Source organism: Phyllobates terribilis, unplaced genomic scaffold, assembly GCF_046119375.1.
Source record: "Phyllobates terribilis strain yellow unplaced genomic scaffold, ASM4611937v1 Scaffold_1__5_contigs__length_1240528914, whole genome shotgun sequence".
NCBI lineage: Eukaryota > Metazoa > Chordata > Amphibia > Anura > Dendrobatidae > Phyllobates > Phyllobates terribilis.
Genome location: NW_027362761.1, coordinates 1,013,034,450 through 1,013,055,456, shown reverse-complemented (window position 1 = coordinate 1,013,055,456; position 21,007 = coordinate 1,013,034,450). Strand labels below are relative to the sequence as shown.

At 40.9% G+C, this 21,007-nt stretch overlaps 1 protein-coding gene and 1 pseudogene across 1 annotated transcript in view; one reads left to right on the top strand and one right to left on the bottom strand.

Moving 5' to 3' along the window:
• LOC141163855 (elongin-A-like) overlaps positions 1-11,035 on the bottom strand; it is a 32,155-nt pseudogene extending 21,120 nt beyond the window's left edge.
• A 6,220-nt stretch (positions 11,036-17,255) lies between these two features.
• The window catches only part of PALLD (palladin, cytoskeletal associated protein), a 542,838-nt gene continuing 539,086 nt past the window's right edge, over positions 17,256-21,007 (top strand). Inside the window, exons 1-2 of the mRNA XM_073644159.1 lie at positions 17,256-17,392; positions 17,975-18,965. Coding sequence (XP_073500260.1) covers positions 17,989-18,965 — 977 coding nt within the window. The 5' untranslated portion in view covers positions 17,256-17,392; positions 17,975-17,988. The remainder of the gene's footprint in view (positions 17,393-17,974; positions 18,966-21,007) is intronic.

The following is a 21,007-nucleotide window of genomic DNA, read 5'->3' as shown; positions in this document are numbered from 1 at the left end:
AAACAAGAGATGGATTCCGAGTGGAGTGCTCCCGTTTGGAGCGTGAAATCCACCGTTACTCTCTTGACTAGATTCCAGGCTAAGGCTATGTGCCCACGATGCAGAAATGCTCAGGATTTTTTCCTGAGCGTTTCTGCATCTCCCTGGCAGAAAAAAACGCATGCGGATTGTACATGCGGATTGTACATGCGTTTTCCTGCCAGGGACATGCGGAAGTGAAGCGTTCTTCACTTGTATTTCCGCATGCGGGTTATCAAGCGCTTTCCAAGCGATTTTAGCATCACTTGGAAAGTGCTTGTCAACTTGGTCACACTATATAAATCCATGCAACCGGCATGGATTTATATACTGTTACCCGAGAGAATGGTAAAAAATAAAAAAATAAATATATACTTACCTTCCGACGGCCCCCGGAGACTTGCTTCACTCCGTTCTCCCTTGCCGGCAGCGGTAACTGAAGGACCTGCCGACGTCAACGTCGCGTGACCCGTCACATGACTATGACGTCAGCGCAAGTCCTTCAGTCCATTGCGAACTGCCGGCAAGCAAGGAGGAGCGTACCGCGGGCCGCCAGAAGGTAAGTATATATTTATATTTCATTTTATTCTTTTTTTTACAGTTTTCTATGGTACCCAGGTCCGGATGAGAGTCTCCTCTCCTCTAGACCTGGGTACCATCCGCACATTAGAACGCATGGAATGTGCATCTACATATACAGTGATGCGTAATCCATGCGATCTAATGCAAGTCAATGGCGGCGAAAACGCAGCACTTCTGCAAAATATTTGGTAGTGCTGCATTTTTTTCCACAATGATAATCCGCAGCGGAAATTTCCGCAGCATGTGCACAGCACATGCGGATTATCATTGGGGGACATGGCAGGCCTTCTACCATGCGTTTTTTAAGCGTTTCTGCAGCGTTTTTGCAGCTGTAGAAACGCTTAAAAAACGCATTGTGGGCACACAGCCTAACGGTGTCTTGTCAATGGTGAAGATTTCAATGGGTCTTTCTAAGCCAACTGTGCATAATCCTAACTATAGTACCAGTCCCGAATAAATAAAGTTAGCAGCAGACCCTCAGTCAATGAACGCCAATGCTGATAACACCTGGTCCTTGAAAGATAACACTGTATTCATCTTTAAGAAAAAGGTACCTGAGAGAATGGGTGACCTCCACGGCCATCACCCAGACTCAGATCTCAGCACGCCCCTGCACTAGACTGGCCAACTGAGCTGTCAATCACGGCACAGACAGCTCAGCACGCCCCTGCACCAGACTGGCTAACTGAGCTGTCAATCATTGCGCAGACAGCTCAGCATGCCCCTGCACCATACTGGACAACTGATCTGTCAATCACTGCACAACAGCAAAGCACGCCCCTGCACCAGACTGGACAACTGAGCTGTCAATCACTGCACAACAGCTCAGCACTGAGGGGTAGAATCATTACACTATAGGTCTCCAGATTTGTGAGTAGCCACTCACAGAAGAGCAGACCTGAATGCACCAATACTAGCCATGGGGGTAATAGGGTAATATTTTAAGCTGGAGATAGTATGATACCACCAGTTAGAGGGCTTGGGTTTCATTACTCGAGGGCTCTGGGTGTAGCTCACGACCATCTCTAAGAGCTGAATATGGTTTCTAAGGTTAGAAAGATTGGAGACCACTGCTGTAGAGTAACATGGTAAGTACTGTAAGATAGCACGTCAGTGTTCTATGAACTTTCTCCTACTGTTCTGTATAAGGGAAACAGCACAGGATTTAACTTCAGGGCAGAAACCTGCAAGGGGCCACAGCATTTGCCTGAACTTGATATATGTTGATGCCAGCCCTGAATAGGTTAATTTTTTTTAAGCTTGAGGTGTATTTATTACTATTGAGAGATACAGATATTTGACCTTCTGATCAATTTTTGGTTTTCTAATTATTTTTTTTAAAATGTTGGATAAATTGTTCAGAAAAATTTCAGGTCTGCAGCTCTCACTCTGCATGTCTCCGGACCTTAGTATAAATTAAGACTATTAAGTCATAAACGAGCTCTGTGACATGTATAAACTCATTTATAATTCATGCTTTTACATGGTCCTGGAAATCCACTGTGACTTATTGATATCATTTTACATGTATTTTGAAACCTTTAAAGCAACGGACGTTCAAATTGTTAGAGTGCTAAATAAAGTACGGTACTGTTTAGTAATGCCACCTAAATATAACCAGAGTGCAAGTCATAACTCTTCACTACTTACACTTACGTGTTAGTGACTTATTTGCCATCAAAGAGGCAGCAGATATTTACATTGCAATCTCCGTATAAGCCACATTATGGGGAGCTATGAAGCATGGTACCGGAAGCTTTCAACAACGCTGTATTAATATACAACTTAAAGGGGTATTTCAGCCATAAGCATTTATCCTCTATCCATTGATGGCTCTGCATGGGTGGCACTAATCTCTTTATTATCATCGACATTTCACAACAAACTTCAGTTTATCACACAGCTCAGTCTCAACAAAACTGGTCATTGCTTGCAATGTAATTGTAGTTCTTGTTTTCTTCTGCACTTGCTATTGTTCTAAGCTGCCTCTAGGGGGCGTACAGTGCCCTGATATATTGGTGAAACATACAGTATATAGTCACTTGTGGAAAGAGACCATCACAATGACAAACAGGGATGGCAGCTATCTTATACATGCAAATATCACTACATATTATATATTTAATTGTAACACTGTATTGGTGAATCTCTGTTGCTTATTTGGAAAAGCCACTAAAGACATAAATAGCATATTCATCCATGGTGCAATCACTAGTTATCCTGTCGAATCAGCCAAATAATCTAACTGAAACACCCATAGACAGTAATGAAATAGGCCACATACATATTGTACATGGTATACTCTTACAACTTCTATGACAATTTTTCTCGTGCAAACAGCTTTTTCAGAAAGAGGTCTAGAACTCTAGTGCCATCTATGGGAAGTAGTAACTTACTTGCTGCATAACTTAGGATAATAAGGTAAGCCAGGACCTCCATTGGCTGAAATGTGTTTTTCCCCCATCTGTTCAAAGTAGGAGAATTGATTTGGCTGGATGAGAGGCCTCTGATGAGGGATCTTAGGGGTAAAGTTTCTCCTTGTAGAGAACGCCAAGTCAGCATACAGAGACTTATAAGCAATGCAATGCTCCCTGGGAACTTAAATATGCAAATAGCCTCTTCAGAGAAGAAGAGGACTGGAACTCTAATGCCACCTATTGGATGTAGCAAACCTAAAAGCCCAAATCGCCCATTTAAAGGACTTTGCGATATGACAACCAGCAGCAATAGAGGATACCGTGTAAGGATTTCAAAGGTCAAGTTGTTTTACTGCGACTCAAGATAACACTGAAACGGGTTCCTCATGGTATATGTTGTAAACCTCTACAAATATGTCTCTCTATGGCCACATCTTTCTGAATGACACAAGAGTGCAGAGTCCATGAATCTGACAAGGAAGGAGTCAGCTTTATAAAAAAAACAACTTGATTTTACTGGGAACTTGAAGAAAAGAGTGTGTCCCAGACATACATGCTCTTCTTCCCTGTCTACTAAAAACGAGTGCGCTTTTTTTGTATAATGAATGTATTTCAAGTGCATAGAATATCACGAGCACTAATATGAATGATTGTAATATGAATAATGCTAAAGAATTTTTAAATACTACTGTTATGGATGAGTCAAATGTATTTTGATAAAGATGTAATGTGTTAATGTGTTAAGTATTGGGAAAGTATAGGGTTAAGAAATTATGACATAGGTATAGGAATAGGATAAAACGGTAGCTATAGATAGGAATTGAAAAGTGCAGTGGAGGGCACAATAGAGTCAGGAAATAGTTAGGTATAGCATAGGAACAGTTAAAGTGTAAGGAAACATCCCCAGTATGGGAGACGCTGGGGTAGTTATATAGTGGAGGACTTTATGCTTTAGAGTAGATGAGAACATTAGATAGAGTGATTAGTGAAGTCCAAGGCCTGGGGGCTGAGAAACAATAGGAAGTACAAACCTTTGGGCAGCATGCGGACAGCCACCACTAACTTTAACGGACCTTCCCGGGACGTCTGGGGCCTACGGCCTGAATTAGGTACAGGGGAGCGTGCCTTAATCACTTTCCAGAAGGGAAAGCCTGCCGAAAAACCATATCAGGAAGGTGGATCGGAAACTATGAAAGCTGCGGAGGCAGCAGTGCCAGACCAGAAAGAGATAACTCCGGCTGAAATAATACGTGAATGTAACATTATACTGTGCTAAAACAAAGATGGAGTTTTGACTGTTCAGTAATGTTCATTTGTTTGAAAACGATCAAGTGTCTGCTGTTCAATGTGCGGCTGTTCCAGGATCCGGAGGTGTGGAGTCAGCCAAGGCCTCAGGCCAAACGATGAGTGTTATAATGTTCACCCAGAGCACAGGGAAATGGGACACTATTTACTTGTGGGGTGCCAGGGTGTGGGAACACAGTAGCCCCTTGCCCATGACTACTGCCCTGCGCACCTTACAGAAACATAAATACAGTTTGTAGCAGGTACAAATCTTAGTGGTTACATCTTCAGAACAGAGGCACAAGCTTTACGGTTACATGTGGTGGCATATCACTTATAAGCAACATTTAAATTATATGCTATAGCAGATCTGAGCCCTCCATACTGCCAGACATCCTTTCTTCCGCCCACAGCGTTCTTTTGTGCAGCACCCATGCCCTAGCCTGGAAAGTCCAGTCTGTTTTCACTAACACTTCCAGGTCTAGCTTGCACGCTACCCTGGCCCCAGCTTCTCCTTTGCTGTCTCAGGGTACCCACAAACCCACAACTATACCCTCATGGACTCCCAGCTGCATACACTTTGAAGATGAGTTTTCCTTTGTCTCTGCTCTATTTTCCAGGGCATCAAGGGTGTTCTGGCCATTCCTGAGATCCAAACTGCCACTTCTCAGTCACTTAGATTCATGCTACCACTGATTCCATTCACTCTTTCTTGTAGACTGGACACACTGGACCAACTAATTACAATTCTTCACACCACTCCCAAAGTTCCTCACAGCTGCAGGTGCTGACTCACTGCAACCATTCCCTGTCTAGCTGCCTATTCTCCCATTAACTTTCTCAAAAAAATTAATTACCATTGTAATACTCCAGAGCTGGCGATTACAATAATGTTCTTATAACATAAAACACGTTTAAATTCTTGAAGATTGATACTGTTTTTATGTGAAATGCAGCACACACACAAAGTGTTAAAAATCCTTACTAGCTGGAAGCTAGGAAACTAGTTTGGTGGGTGAGCTTGATGTACCAAAAGTGCTGCAATCTTAGAATACAGTTTGAGATCAGTTCGAGCCAAATCAGAGCACAGCCAGAAAACGTTTAAGGGAATTGTTTTCCCCATTCCAGTGGGCCGTATGGTCATGGACTAACCTGAAGAAAACGAGTAGGATAGCATAAGGACTAGCACCTGAGGGGTTGAAGGAATTCCCCGGTCCTCCAGAGCACACTTAACCTAATGAAAACCACACGCCGTGGATGTGTAGGGGGATGGGCACATTCCCCACGCCCCTTGAGAAGCTTTCATGTAATGTTGTACAGTGTAATGTGTAGTGTGCACTGTGTGATACGAAATGTTATGTGATGTTAAGTATAATGGTCACAAGATGGTAATAACGTTGTTATAGACTGCTCAGCCCCAGAAGACAGTGAGTAGGGTAAGATAGATTTTAGCTATGAGGGAGAGGCTATGCAGCGGGATCAGAAAGGACTTCCTGGTAGTTAGTGAGAAAGAGTTCAGAGTGAGCAGAGTAATGACCTCAGGTCTAGTGTGAGTAGTGCTGCATGCAGTGGGTGTCCCTGTGGCAAGAGAGGAACTTCCGGAGCAGATAGTAAGAGCCTGTAAGGGAAGAGATAGCAGAGAAGAGAAGCGAGCAACAGTCCGGAATCGGCACAGAGAGAGTGAGAGAAAGAATATCAGGGCTTGGGGCAGGAAGCCAAGCAGGACGGTATGGAGTCTTCGTCAGAGAGGTAACAGAAGGCAAAAGTAATGGGAAGCAAAAGGAAGAGAATACATATATAATAGTAGCTGCTAAGCGTCTACAGTAAAGAAAGTCAAATGTCGCCATATTGGGACACAACCTCCCCTAAGGAGAAATCACAGGATGCGTTGCTACAGGATGGAATGTACTCTTGTGGGCTGGAAACTCAGAGTAGCTGTGAGGGGCCGTAGCGTAACACCTTGACCTGTGCGGTTCCCAGAGAGGAAAATGGAAACTCCCAAGATAGTGTGCTGGGCTGTGCTAAGAGTAGATGAAGTAAGCAAAGAAGATAGAGTGTTTTGAGGGAAGAAGGAGATGTGTATGTTCATGTCGCTTGTGGTTAAAGAAACGTCTTTGAAGATAAATGCCTACTATCTGCTGTATATAGGTCATATCAAGTTATTCTTAAGTAAAAAGAAGTTTAATTTTAATGAACTGGCTAGCATCTGGTCCTGGCAAACTAGCGTCATTGGTTACATGCAGCCTGCACGGGCGTACTGCCCCTACGACACACGTCCACACACCCAGCCACTTTCATGTAATGTGCCGGTGTGCAGGAGATGAGTACCTCGCCCACAGCTTCCATCCCGTGTCACATTATAGATGCAGGAGTACTGACCTGGAGGGTAGGCCCCCATAACGTGGTTGGGAATACAGGCTTCTTACAAAACAATGAAGGTTAGAGGGAGCAAGGATGTTGATGTCATCTGGGAAACGCCACCTCAGTGGGATGGAGAAAACTCTATTGTGTCAGCCTGGATATCAGGATATGCTCTGACTGCACTTGCTGTTTATCACGCCTCATATGTGCCGTTTCCTGTATCTGCTGCCATGTGCCTGTCTTTTGGAACTTTGGTCATCTGAAACATGTAATACCATCTATGGCTATGCATCTTTTTGACTTCTGTCTAAGTAAAGTTTCAACTGGTTTACTTTTAACACTGCCTGCTGACTCTCCTGTCTCCCTCCACCACATGAACACCACAGGGAACGCCGCCAAACAATATAGATGCGAAGGGAAAGTACTACCTACGTTAACCCCTGCACATTTAAAGCCATGTGCCTATGTCACTGCGCCAAAAACTGGGCATGGCCACCCCCTCCATGTGACAACAAGAAGGATCCGACCCATGCCCGGTGTACTGGGTTATCCACGCTCTGGGTGTCACGCAATAATCCATATTATTAACCATAATATCATAGCAGCTGCACCATACAAGAGATAGTGCATCAGTATCATGTAATAAACAGTATATCATGGAGCAACATACAAATAACCGTCAAGTCATATCAGCAAATCTCATCAGAATGAAGTATTCTATCTGTATAGTTTCCCATGGATGGGTGTCTCAGTCTGGCCCTGTCCTGCTCTGTCCTTATTCACATTGACGTCGTTTGACACATGGTACGGTTTTAATACTAGAGATAGGTTAGGACTGTCACAATGGGTACACCTTGACATGGTGGGATGGCTTTTATGATTTTTTATCAAAATAGCATTAGCTAAGAACCCAATGTTATTTATGTGTGCTATTACCAAAAATGAGCGTATACCATACTGATTTACATGCTGTAGGGTATACGCTCATTTTTGTTTTTTCTTGGGTTTTGCCAATGAAATGGCCACAGTGTGAACGTGCTCTTCCACTTTGCAAGTATACCATCTTATAGTTCAGATTTTTTGGTTTGGTTTTGCACGAATCATGCACGTACATGTGCACCAATTCTGCATTTTTTAGCCACTCCTGATTTTGGCTTGCAACTACTGATGTAAAATACTGACCAAATACTGAACATGTGAACGTGGCCTAAGTGTTAACGTTAAAATAAAATTGAAGTCACAATTCTAGAACCTACTTTTGTAAAGGAAAATAGCTGCTTTCTGCGTTCAGAAAAGAAAATTAGTTGCAAGATTAAAAAAACTTTTTCATTCTGGTCCGTGCTTTACAATTATATCACAGACTTTCACACAAATTTGATACACCGCCACCAGTAATATTCACAATAGATACCTGTACACATAAAGAACAGACATTATTCATTATTCTGGATTGCACTGTAAACGCTGACATCCAGCACTGTGTTGGCTGACCCTTTTACTGAACCTTAATGGGTGGTTGAGGGCAAGACTTGGGGACAAGGTTTTCTAATCTCATTGCTGCACAAGGAACATTCAGTAGGATGTAAAGTTATTTCTGTACTGTATCCAGATCTATTTAAAGACTTCGATGAGTGTTGTGCAGCTGTGATACACTATGTGCTGTCACTTGCCATTTTTACAAAGCCAACACAAAAGTTTGAGGATACACATTTACTGTATCGGTTCTCTCATGTCTATTCTGTACAAGACAAAAGTTTCATATATTTCCTTTCTTGTGTTGAGAGGGTCAGAATAATTTTGTTTGCCAGGCTTTTTTAGAAAACAATTTCATCTTGACAAGGTTTATCTTGGCCTTACAGCTGTAGCGTCATATTTTCTAAAATATATTGTTTGTGAATATTAAATTATTTTTCTCCAATAACTTAAAATACCTACATGAAGAGTTCCACGGTGTAACACTCAGGGTGGTCTGTAATAAAAATTTTCAAAACCGGACTTCGACCTCCGGAAAGTAAATGGCTTATGGTGTTTTAGAATAAAATAAAACTGTTAAGGAGGGAGCCTGTCGCCATTTCAAGCCACCTGTGGTTCATGCAGCATGAGCAACCTGACAGACTTCATTTAAAAAGTTGGTCTGAAAAGGTTGCAAATTGTCTCTTCAGAGGAAGAGGACTAGAACTCTAGTGCCACATACAGGAAGTAGCAATCCTAAAAGTCAAGAGTGACCCTTTAACGAGCCTTTTCACATGACTTAAAATATAAGCCAGAACTAGAAACTCAATTTGCAGACACTGTGTTTTGGGGTACTGCCCCTTGTCAGTGCAAAGTGTGAGTTCTGATTTGGCTGGATGAGAGGCGTCAGACCGGTATCTAGAGGTAATATTTCAACTTGCGGAGAGTGACATGTTAAGCACGTCAGGTGAGGAAACTTTTAAAGCCGCAATGCAAAATTAGATTATCATCAAAAAGTTAATTTATTTCAGTTCTTCAATACAAACAGTGAAACTCATATGTTACATAGAGTCATTACAAACAGAGTGATCTATTTCAAGTGTTTATTTCTGTTAATGTTGATGATTATGGCTTACAGCCAATGAAAACACAAAAGTCATTATCTCAGTAAATTAGAATACTTTATAACAACAGCTTGAAAAATGTTTTTAAAATCTGAAATGTTGGCCTACTGAAATGTATGTTCAGTAAATGCCCTCAATACTTGGTCGGGGCTCCTTTTGCACCAATTACTTCATGAATGCGGCGTGGCATGGAGGCGATCAGCCTGTGGCACTGCTGAGGTGTTATGGAAGCCCAGGTTGCTTTGATAGCAGCCTTCAGCTTGTCTGCATTGTTGGGTCTGGTGCCCCTCATCTTCCTCTTGAAAATACCCCATAGATTCTCTATAGAGTTAAGGTCAGGTGAGTTTGCTGGCCAATCAAGCACAGAGATACTGTTGTTTTTAAGCCAGATATTGGTACTTTCGGCAATGTGGACAGGTGCCAAGTCCTGCTGGAGAATGAAATTTTCATCTCCAAAATTCTTGTCGGCAGAGGGAAACATGAAGTGCTCTAAAATTTCCTGGTAGATGGCTGTGCTGACTTTGGTCTTGATAAAACACCGTGGACCTACACCAGCAGATGACATGGCTCCCCAAACCATCACTGATTGTGGAAACTTCACACTAGACCTCAAGCAGCTTGGATTGTGTGCCTCTCCACTCTTCCTCCAGACTCTGGGACCTTGATTCCCAAATGAAATGCAAAATTTACTTTGCATTCACTTAGTGTCAATGACTGCCTTCTGGACATCTGTCAAGTCACCAGTCTTCCCCATGACTGTGGAGCCTACTGAAACAAACTAAGGGACATTTTTAAACGCTTAGGAAGCCTTTGCAGGTGTTTTATGTTAATTATTCTAGTTTACTGAGATAATGACTTTTGTGTTTTCATTGGCTGTAAGCCATAATCATCAACATTAACAGAAATAAACACTTGAAATAGGTCACTCTGTTTGTAATGACTCTATATAATATATGAGTTTCACTTTTTGTATTGAAGAACTGAAATAAATTAACTTTTTGATGATATTCTAATTTAGTGAGATGCACCTGTATATCTATAAACATGCCCCATTTATGTTTAGTATCTTCAGTTACTATGACATGGTCCAATTCTACAAAATTAAGTTCTTCCCCTAATTTGTTGAAATCAGCTTTCCTGAAGTTCCAGGTTTTTGCATTTCCCTTTTAAAATGTTTTATTGAATATTACATTGAAACTTACCATATTATGGTCGCTACAGCCCAAATGATCCCAGACCTGTAGATGTGAAATGGTATCTGGTCTATTCGACATGACCAGATACAGAAAATTAACTTCTTTGGTTGGTTCATCTACCAGCTGAGAGAAGTAATTGTTTTGAACTGTAGATAAGAACTTGCAGCTTTTAGCACAACCAGAAGATTCTATATCCCATTGAATATCTGGATAGTTAAAATGCCCCATAATAAGGACCTTAATATTATTTGCTGCCTTTTTAATTTGTTGCAGCATTTCGTCCTCTACCTGCTCAGCTATATTAGGAGGCTTATAGCAAATTTCAGTTAGCAACTTTCCATTATTGCCATCCCCATGTACATTTACTCACACTGACTTTACATTGTCGCAGCTCCCTCCAATGTCATCATTGAGCAGAGGTCATAAATAGGATTTTAACAGAAATACACACCCCTCCACCTTTTTTGTCTTTCCTGTCCTTTCGGAATGTAGTGTAACCCTCTACGTTTGTCACCTAGTCCTGGCTTTTTTCCAGCCAGGTTTCCATAATACCCACCACATCGTAATCTGTCGCTGACATAAGAGTCTTCAATTCATTCATTCTGTTTGAAAGACTACTTGCATTCGCCAGCAGACATTTAATGCTATTAGTACATTTGTTACTCCAATTCACCTCCTTACTTTCCTTGCATGTCCCAGCCCCCCTAAAACCTCTGTAATGCAGCTACCGGACATATAGTTAATGGGAGGTATGTATCACAGAGATGGTTGTCATTTGTGATGTATTCCTGGAGTATTGCTCTAGTGCACATAACACTAAGAGGATTGTTTGGTGCATCTGGGCCAGGTTTTACGGGCAGCCTGAGAGATGGGCGGGTCTGGCTGCACATATACCTCATCTCTGGGTGTGGTTAAGAGGTTAAAATGGAGTCCGTTGTTTGACACATAGTCTGTGTGTGTGGAGGGAGAAGGCCTCCTGTATGATATCCAGACTGAGCCAGTGTACTGGATGCTATCCAGCCTGTGTTACCAGGACTGTATAAGAAGGGACTTTGTCCAAAGAACTGGTTGGTTGATTTTGCCTGCACTGAAGGCTGTTTATTTTTACTTTGCTTATGGATGGTTTATGAAACAGCAATAAACTACCATGGACGTTTAAATGGAAGCGCTTTCTGTTTTGCCTCCCGACGCACCCTAGTGAATAGCATTCCCTACACCTCATTGACTCCTACTGTCTCACGCTCTCTGTCTGCTCTTATCCTCTTATTTGCATGACTATCTTCCCTTGCCCCAGATCCTAGTTTAAAAGCTCCTTGATCATCATTATCATTTTGTATATTTATGTATATGCTTACCTAGTATTATGTATGTGCTTACCTAGTAATTCAAGTGAAAGAATACCTGCACCACCTATATAGCAGAAGGAACACGCAACCTGTAATTTAGACACAATTCTGCCAATATGGTTGTGGTGGTGCAATGCTTTAAAAAATAGAAAATAGCATAACAATGAAGAAAAAGGAAAAGCTGCCCTCATCGTACCATTAAAAGAAATAATCCTTTATTTCATATCAATGTAAAAATGATGGTGTGCAGGGAGTGCGAGGAGGAGGAGGACGGACGACAGCTGTTTTGCGCTGAATCAAGTGCTTTCACCTGGACCCGTGGAAGTGCTTGATTCAGCGTGAAATAGCTGTCATCCGTCCTCCTCCTCCCCGCACTCCCTGCATGCCATCATTTTTATATTGATATGAAATAAAGGAATATTTCTTTTAATGGTACGGTGAGGGCAGCTTTTCCTTTTTCTTCATTGTTATGCTTACCTAGTAATTTGTGTACTTTGTTCTGTGAGCGGGACTGTACCCAAAGAGCTCCAGTAACCAAAAACAGTCACGACACAATGTGCAGAGCTTTGATGCATCACCTACTTCCAGCTCTGTTGGACTTGCAAATAGTTGTGCTGGGTGACAGACCCCCACTTATCTAATGTTTATGGCCTATACTAAAAGAGGGCATCTGTTGTAAAGTTCTGGACTATTTCAACATTAAATATACTGTATATATTTTTAATATTAAATGGGCTCTTGCACAATGTTAATATATCCTAATACTCTTAAGTTAGATAACCTACTGTGACAAGTTATCAAAAGGATGCTTAATTGATAAAGTTAAATTTGGCTATATCTGTAATACTGGAGATACCAGGGGTGCTGAGGTAAGAAGAGGCTGCTCACACTGCTGTTCAGCCTGTGTGTCTGATCTAATACTGGAAATACCAGGGGTGCTGAAGTAAGAAGAGGCTGCTCACACTGCTGTCCACCCTGTCTTTCTGACCTAATACTGGAGATATCAGGGGTGCTGAGGTAAGAAGAGGCTGCTCACACTGCTGTTCAGCCTGTGTGTCTGATCTAATACTGGAAATACCAGGGGTGCTGAGGTAAGAAGAGGCTGCTCACACTGCTGTCCACCCTGTCTTTCTGACCTAATACTGGAGATACCAGGGGTGCTGAGGTAAGAAGAGGCTGCTCACACTGCTGTTCAGCCTGTGTGTCTGATCTAATATTGGAAATACCAGGGGTGCTGAGATAAGAAGGGGTAGCTCACATTGCTGTCCATTTTGTCTATCAAATATAATATTGAAGATACCATGGGTGCTGAGGAAGAAGAGGTTGATCACACTGCTGTCCATAATGTCTTTCTGATATAATACTGGAGATAACAAAGGAGCTGAGGTAAAAAGAGGCTGCTCACACGGCTGTCCACAATAATAGTAACAATAATTGTTATTTCTATAGCGCCAACATATTCCACAGCACTTTACATTTTAGAGGGGACTTGTACAGACAATAAAAGACTTTATAGAATACAATAATCACATAAATCAACAGATACCAGGAGGAGAGAGGGCCCTGCTTGCAAACTTACAATCTATGAGGAAAGAGGGGAGACATGAAAGGTGGATGGTAACAAGTGCTTGTATTGTACGGTCAACCATCAATGTAATAAAAAGGGTAATTACTTAATGCTAAATGAACCAGTCACCAACCAGTATTTGAACAAGTATAGACACAGTAGTCTACTAAGTAGATGGGGGTGTTTGAACAGATGATATGAGGGACCTGATTTGGAAGAAAGTTTTGAATAAGGAACAATGCCTAACTGATTTAATACTGTAGATACCAGGAATGCTGAGGTAAGAAGAGTCTCCTCACATTGCTGTTCAGCCTGTGTATCTGATATAATAATGGAGATACCTGAGATATTGAGGTAAGAATAGGCTGCTATGACTGTTCCAAAATGTCTGATCTAATACTGAAGATACCCAGAGTGCTGAGGTAAGAGGAGGCTGCTCACACTCCTACCTATAATAAAGCTGAAGATATCAGGGGTCCTGAGGTAAGACGATGGTTGCTCATGCGTCAGCCCATAATGTCTTTCTGATCTACAGTACAGACCAAAAGTTTGGACACACCTTCTCATTTAAAGATTTTTCTGTATTTTCATGACTATGAAAATTGTACATTCACACTGAAGGCATCAAAACTATGAATTAACACATGTGGAATTATATACTTAGCAAAAAAGTGTGAAACAACTGAAAATATGTCTTATATTCTAGGTTCTTCAAAGTAGCCACCTTTTGCTTTGATGACTGCTTTGCACACTGTTGGCATTCTCTTGATGAGCTTCAAGAGGTAGTCACCAGAAATGGTTTTCACTTCACAGGTGTGCCCTGTCAGGTTTAATAAGTGGGATTTCTTGCCTTATAAATGGGGTTGGGACCATCAGTTGTGTTGTGCAAACGTCAGGTGGATACACAGCTGATAGTCCTACTGAATACACTGTTAGAATTTGTATTATGGCTAGAAAAAAGCAGCTAAGTAAAGAAAAACGAGTGGCCATCATTACTTTAAGAAATGAAGGTCAGTCAGTCTGGATGTTATTCACACTGCAGTCCATCATATCTTTCTGAATGCTGTACAGCTGCTGCAAGCTAGAGATGTCTTGCTACACATAGGTTATCTCCATGTCACAGCAGTGGAGCATCCTACTGTACATGTAAAAAAGTACCTGTCCTATTAACTTTTAACGTTAGGTTTCTGTGAAGAGTAAGGCTACATTATCACATTCCCATCAGTGTTGCCATCCGAGATAAAACCACAATTTTTTTTTCTCAGGTGTCATTCTAGGTGCATCCTAGTTGCATCAGTTTTGTTCTCATGCCTTTTTTGCAAGGCAAGTAGACTGTCTAACCTTTTATATCTGTTGACTCTTAATTTATCAGTTCAAAACAGATGAAACTAGGATGGAACTCTGAAGTGCAAAGTATGTCTTCCTAATTTCATCCCTGTCTCACAGATCTCAATTGACTTTATTGGCCAAGTCTGATCTGCAAATCTGATGAGAATAGGACATGCCCTGGGTCTCCTGGTCCGGAGACTCAGACTCGTTTTTAAAACTGGTGTGTATATGGTTCAATATAACTCTATCGGTCAGTGTGCTGTCCAGTGTGCTATTCCTGGACAATTTCTTTAAGCACTCTAAAAACAGTTCACATATCAGGACTAGTGATTAGCGAGTGTGCTCGTTTAACCCTTTCGCCGAGCAAGCTCAGGTGCTTTCCAAGCATCTTCAGCGTGCTCGTATATTAAGTTTGAGTCCCTGCGTCTGCATGATTTATGACTGTTAGTCAGCCTCAACACATGCAGGAATTGCCTGTTTGTTAGGGAAGAGTGATGAGCGAGCGTGCTAGTTTAACCCTTTCGCCAAGCACACTCGAGTTCTTTCCGAGTATCTTCGGCGTGCTCGTATATTAAGTTAAAGTCCCGGCTTCTGCATGGTTTATGACTATTAGTCAGCCACAACACATGCAGGGATTGCTTGTTTGTTAGGGAATCCTCTCATGTGTTGAGGCTGACTAACAGTCATAAATCATGCAGACACAGGGACTCGAACTTAATATTTGAGCACGCCGAAAATACTTGGGAAGCAACCGAGCATGCTCGGCGAAAGGGTTACACGAGCACGCTCACTCATCATTATTAGGGAATCCTCACATGTGTTGAGGCTGACTAACAGTCATAAATCATGCAGACGCAGGGACTCGAACTTAATATACGAGCACGCCGAAGATACTCGGAAAGCCAAGCGTGCTCGGCGAAAGGGTTACACGAGCACGCTCACTCATCATTATTAGGGAATCCTCACATGTGTTGAGGCTGACTAACAGTCATAAATCATGCAGACACAGGGACTCGAACTTAATATTTGAGCACGCCGAAAATACTTGGGAAGCACCCAAGCGTGCTCAGCGAAAGGGTTAAACGAGCACACTCGCTCATGACTAATCAGGACAACTTAGAGAGGAGTGTTTATATTTTTTTTTTTGTCTTTATGGAGTCATTCTCTTCTGCATTGGGGGGTGAGATGCGCTGATTATGTCACATCTGCACAAACCCGCTGGAACAAATGCATGATCACCAGGTATTGTCTACATGTTTCATTGTTTAGAAAAGAAAAATATGTGTTTCAATTAGGCCATAACTGTTTGTATATAAACTGGCATAACAGCAGAGTAGTACACTAATCTAGACAGCATCAAGATGGAAGCTGTAACTATTTCCTACTGCATACACATGCTGAACAACAAAGTACTCACTAATGAAAAACACAAGGTTTCAAGATGAAAAGGCTCCAAATACATTTACATAGACTTTTGCTTATTTCCCATTGCTTACATACACTCCTCAACATTAACACTGTAACACCAAGTAGGAAATGTCAAGGAATTATAGAAATCTCAATATACATGTTATGATATGCAAAACATTGCATGTTCAAAACATCTCTATTTATTCAGTATCAATTATGATCACTATGCGGAGAAGTACACACACTTACACACCTTGGCATGTTATGAAAGAGGTTATTAATGGTTCTCTAAAAATAATCTATCATGCTGAATGCACTTGGTCACACAAATCATCAACATCCACTTCTGGCAGCTCCTTTTGTAATTGACAATCAATGATGTCCCAGATGTGCCAGTGGTGCAGCCATTTCTCCAAAGTGTCACAATAGCTGTTTTACAATACAAAAACTCCATGACACATGTTGCTAATGCTACTGTGAACAGCCTGAGTGGTCTAAACATGCTACCATGGCCTCAGGCGTCTTTGGATTTGTCTCGTAACAAGCACATCCGGGACGTCGTTGGCCGGCAATTATTAAGGGAGCTGCCAGTAGTGAATCTTGATGATTCGCATGCCCAAGTGCATTCAGCGTGGAAGAATATGCCTCAGACAACCAATGATAACCTTACTGATAGTAATGACCATGAGTATAAGTTCATGTATTTCTGCGTGTCTTGCTCATACTGAATAAATTGAGATGTTTTATAAATTTTGTTTCCATTTTGGCATTATTTGCATATCATTACCATGTCTATCCATCCTTTGATTTCCATAATTCCACAACTTTTCCTTCTTGGTGTTGCAATCTCAGTGTTGAGGAGTGTAGTGCCAACATATTCCACAGCGCTGTACAGATACTTGTAGAATTTATACCACAGATTATGTGATGGTGATTAGAATTTTGTGAAAAGACTCATAAAGAGCTTAATGTGTCTGGTAAGGTTGAAAATCTTTGTCTAGATAATACCACGAAACCCGCAGTCCTCTGATATCTGAGAGGCAAGTGTCAGTGAGGAGTGAAGGTATTTCAGCAGGGCCCAACAGCCTCTCTCTTGGAATTTCAGATAGCAGTTCACTGAAACATGAGATCAGTTACCAAATATAGTTGACTAGAGAAAGAATGACATGGTCCTGTGGGAACAGATGCAAGGTTCAGGCCACATTCACCTCATGAGTGCTGTGGGGACAAAGCAATACTTAATGTATAGCCAAACATCTCTTTTCCGTTACTAAGCTCCTCTAGAGACCTCTTCCAGGACTTTACGGTAAGTCTTACTTACTATCTTACGTCCATCAGTTATGTCCAAAGACTAGAAAATTACTGCAAGGTAATACATGTTGAATATATCATGTGATATGGTGCAATAACATGACTGATATAAAGTGGACATCTGATTTTATCTTTCCAAATGTATTACTGCAATAATTTACAGAAATAATATTTTTTACTTTTTTCCTATCAATAATGACATTGTTATACATCTTCCTTATTACCACATTAGTTATAAAATGTTCTGCTTCTAAGTACATTTATTCTAGCTGTAGGTTAGATCTTGTAAGCACTAAATTGTCAGGTAGTGCCTGCAATGGCTGTGATAACACCTTCTAATTTGCAAGCAATGAGGTTCCATTCATAAATATTTCATATGTTTACGCCAATTGCTTCAAGAATGGTCATCACGAACATGAAGCTGGACAGATAACTGCATTTTATAATTCTTCATTTGAGTATTTCACATTTGTATAATTGTCGTTCTGGTGAAGGGAAGAGTAATCACTGGAAGAGTCGTCATGCAGTTATGTTGGACGTGTACTCTAACACCATTTTGTTTTCTTGTTTATGCTAGAATCATTCTTCAGGATGGCAAAAAGGGTCCTGGATCAAGCTTTGCCGGTTTTAATTACAGATGTCTATCCTAAAACAGAATGCTTGTCTGAAAGCATGTCCGAAGCATCTTCCCATGACTCTTTCTATGATTCGTTATCAGACTTGCAAGGAGAAACTATTGATGGAAACTTCCCAGAGCTCTCTGCCTTCCTAAGTCAAGAGGAAATGAACAAGAGTCTTGACATTGCACGTGAAGCCTTTTCAAGCCCTCATGCTATGGATTCACCCCAAGGATATGTTTTGTCTCCTCACGTTAAGCAACCTGATAGATCTTTTAAGGAACTAAAATTAAGTAATTCAGAAGGCATCAGAAGAAGGGACAATGCACTCAATAAATCGGAAAGAGCCAGCAAACCAGAGCACTCAAATGTCCGTGGAATGATATCACCATTTCTAACCACTAGTCCAAGCATAATTCGAGCTTTGCAAATCCAAAAAGCTTCAAAACACCACAGTAAAGGAGGCTTTAACACACTCCCAATTCCAAAAGCAAGAGCAAAAACACTTAACAAGGATGTTAATCCTCAAAGTGACATGTGTCAAAAAGCTGCTAATTTTATTGAAGAGCTCTCTGCGATATTTAGAGAGACAAATAAAGCAAGAGATAAACGACCAAACGGAGATTCTTCTTCCCCGGATAGTGGCTACCTCTCTCCAAAAAAGGATAACACAATTATCATTAACCCCACAGTGAATGAAAGTGAAATAAAAAAACAAGAAGAAAAATTAATAGATGTGACCACTGCAAGATATACTCAGGATAAAACAGAGAAAGTAGAGGAGGAACCTAAGCAGATTAAAGAAGAGAGCAGGCATGGTCCGGCTGGTAAATCTTACTCTCCTTCTTCAGTTGCTCGATTTGTCCAGAAACTGAAAAGTCAAGAAATAGCAGAGGGGAGCAGAGTCAGGCTAGAATGCAAGGTGATTGGAAACCCTAGCCCACAAGTCAGGTAAGCCACAATCAATACGTCTCTTGTCCTTGGAATTCAGCATTACATATAGAAGATATGTTCTAATCCGAGTGCTCACTAAAAACATGTTTTCATAGGATGCATGAATACAAATGTCTGACAAAACATGCCATTTAGTTTTAATGTACCTAGTGCAAATAGTAGTAAGCATCGCTTCTTATTAAAGTTGATGTACTAAATTGATGAGCTGCTTTGCGTCTTTAAGGTATGTTTACAAACTTCATATTTATTGTGAAATTTTGTTGTAATTCCTTCCAAAAGTCTAACTACTAATGCTGTACAATGTAAGTTCATGGGCTTTTTCTGTGGATTCTCGGCATATAGTGTGTATTTGTAGATTTGCTGCATACCTGAGTCAAAATTCTTAGGAAAACATGTAGATTCCGGGTAATGATTATATTTAGCTTAAAAGGCCCATCATTCTAGGTCCAAACGTTACTGTTCTGTACTCCTTTCCTTGTATTATTGACTCATGCCGAGGAGCAATGATAGGGAGAGAATCATTGCTGATGAGATCACTCTGTCCCCATATACAGTACATGTTATCAGACATTACGCATAATGAACGTTTTGCTCGTTCGTTGGGTGACCTTCAGCATATTTGCAATGACTGAAACAAGCATTCCTGCAAATACACACTTGATGATTATTGGCTCATGTCAAAGGACCTTAAGTAGGTATTCTCAAGTTTAGAAATTATCCCCTTTTCCTTAGATCATTGTGGGTCCGATTGCTAGGACCCCACCGAACCCAAAAGCTCTTCAAAGTATCATGTGAATAAAACGGTAGTCGATCATCATGTGCACTGCCACTCTTCAGAGCCCCAGTTCTTGGGATCGGTGGGGTCCCCAGCGGTTGGACCCTAGTGATCAGGATTCCAAACTTGATCATACCCATTTAAGACTTTACTCATAGTTGGGTATTTTAATTACTGTTTTGCATTACTGTAATGTAAGCCAGGAATGGGTTCAAAACAAGGAGGAGGTGCAAATCTTTCTATTATCCTTGGCCTCATTCAGACAGCTGTACATGCAGGCATATTTTATCATTTATATTACAGCTGGAAGACCCGGTCTTATTGCGAATCTACGGACCTGAACTATTAATAGTGATGACTATGATGCTGATAGTTCAGGTCTTAAAACCTGAATTAAGGTCATAAGTCTGACCAGAACTAAAAATGGTCAGTAGGGACTTAAGACAGTAATTCGGCAATCTGAATTAGCCTCTTGGCTTGCAAATGCTGATTTAAAATACTAAGCAAAATGGTGCTGTGTGAAAGCGGCCCTAGATTGTATTCACATTATCATTATTTTTTGCACCATGTTTCTGATAATGTAAAAATCAAGCCATTTTTAGTAAAAAAAAAAGATGTTATATATTCTCATTAAACTCATAATCTTAGATGTATTACAGAGAGAAAAACAACACTGTAAATCAGCAATAAACTGGTACTGTTATCATAAGACAGACAAAATATAGGTTCAGATCAGTTCTAAGTAAGATTATAAAATAAGGCTGTGTTCAGACCTAACATTCTGGTACAGCATAACATCCTCAACAAAACCACAAAGTAAAAACTGAAGAGAAAACTTGGATGCAACATATCCGTCCATGCAGTTTTCCAGTCAACACATGTACAAAACACATTTCAGTAAAAAGCAGTTCTTCAAACTGTTCCTAAAACTTTTTAAAGAAAAACTGCAACTTTGTTTTTTACTTTTGATATGTACATGGAAAAAAAAGCCAGCCTAGTATGATATAAAGTTCATCTTGTGCTACAGGTCAGACCATGTTTAGATCTTTTGTCGGTCTCAGAACACTTTCAGTAATTATACTATAAAATGGACATATAACATACATATAGGGATGTGCTCACTTCTGCATCAGGAGGTAAGTGCGGTCAGTGACATCACATATGCATATAGGTTCAATAGAATAGGACAGGTGCTTGATACCTGCTACTCACACTGGCCACATGGCAAATATCTGTAGATGAAATACCTCTATAAAGGGGATGT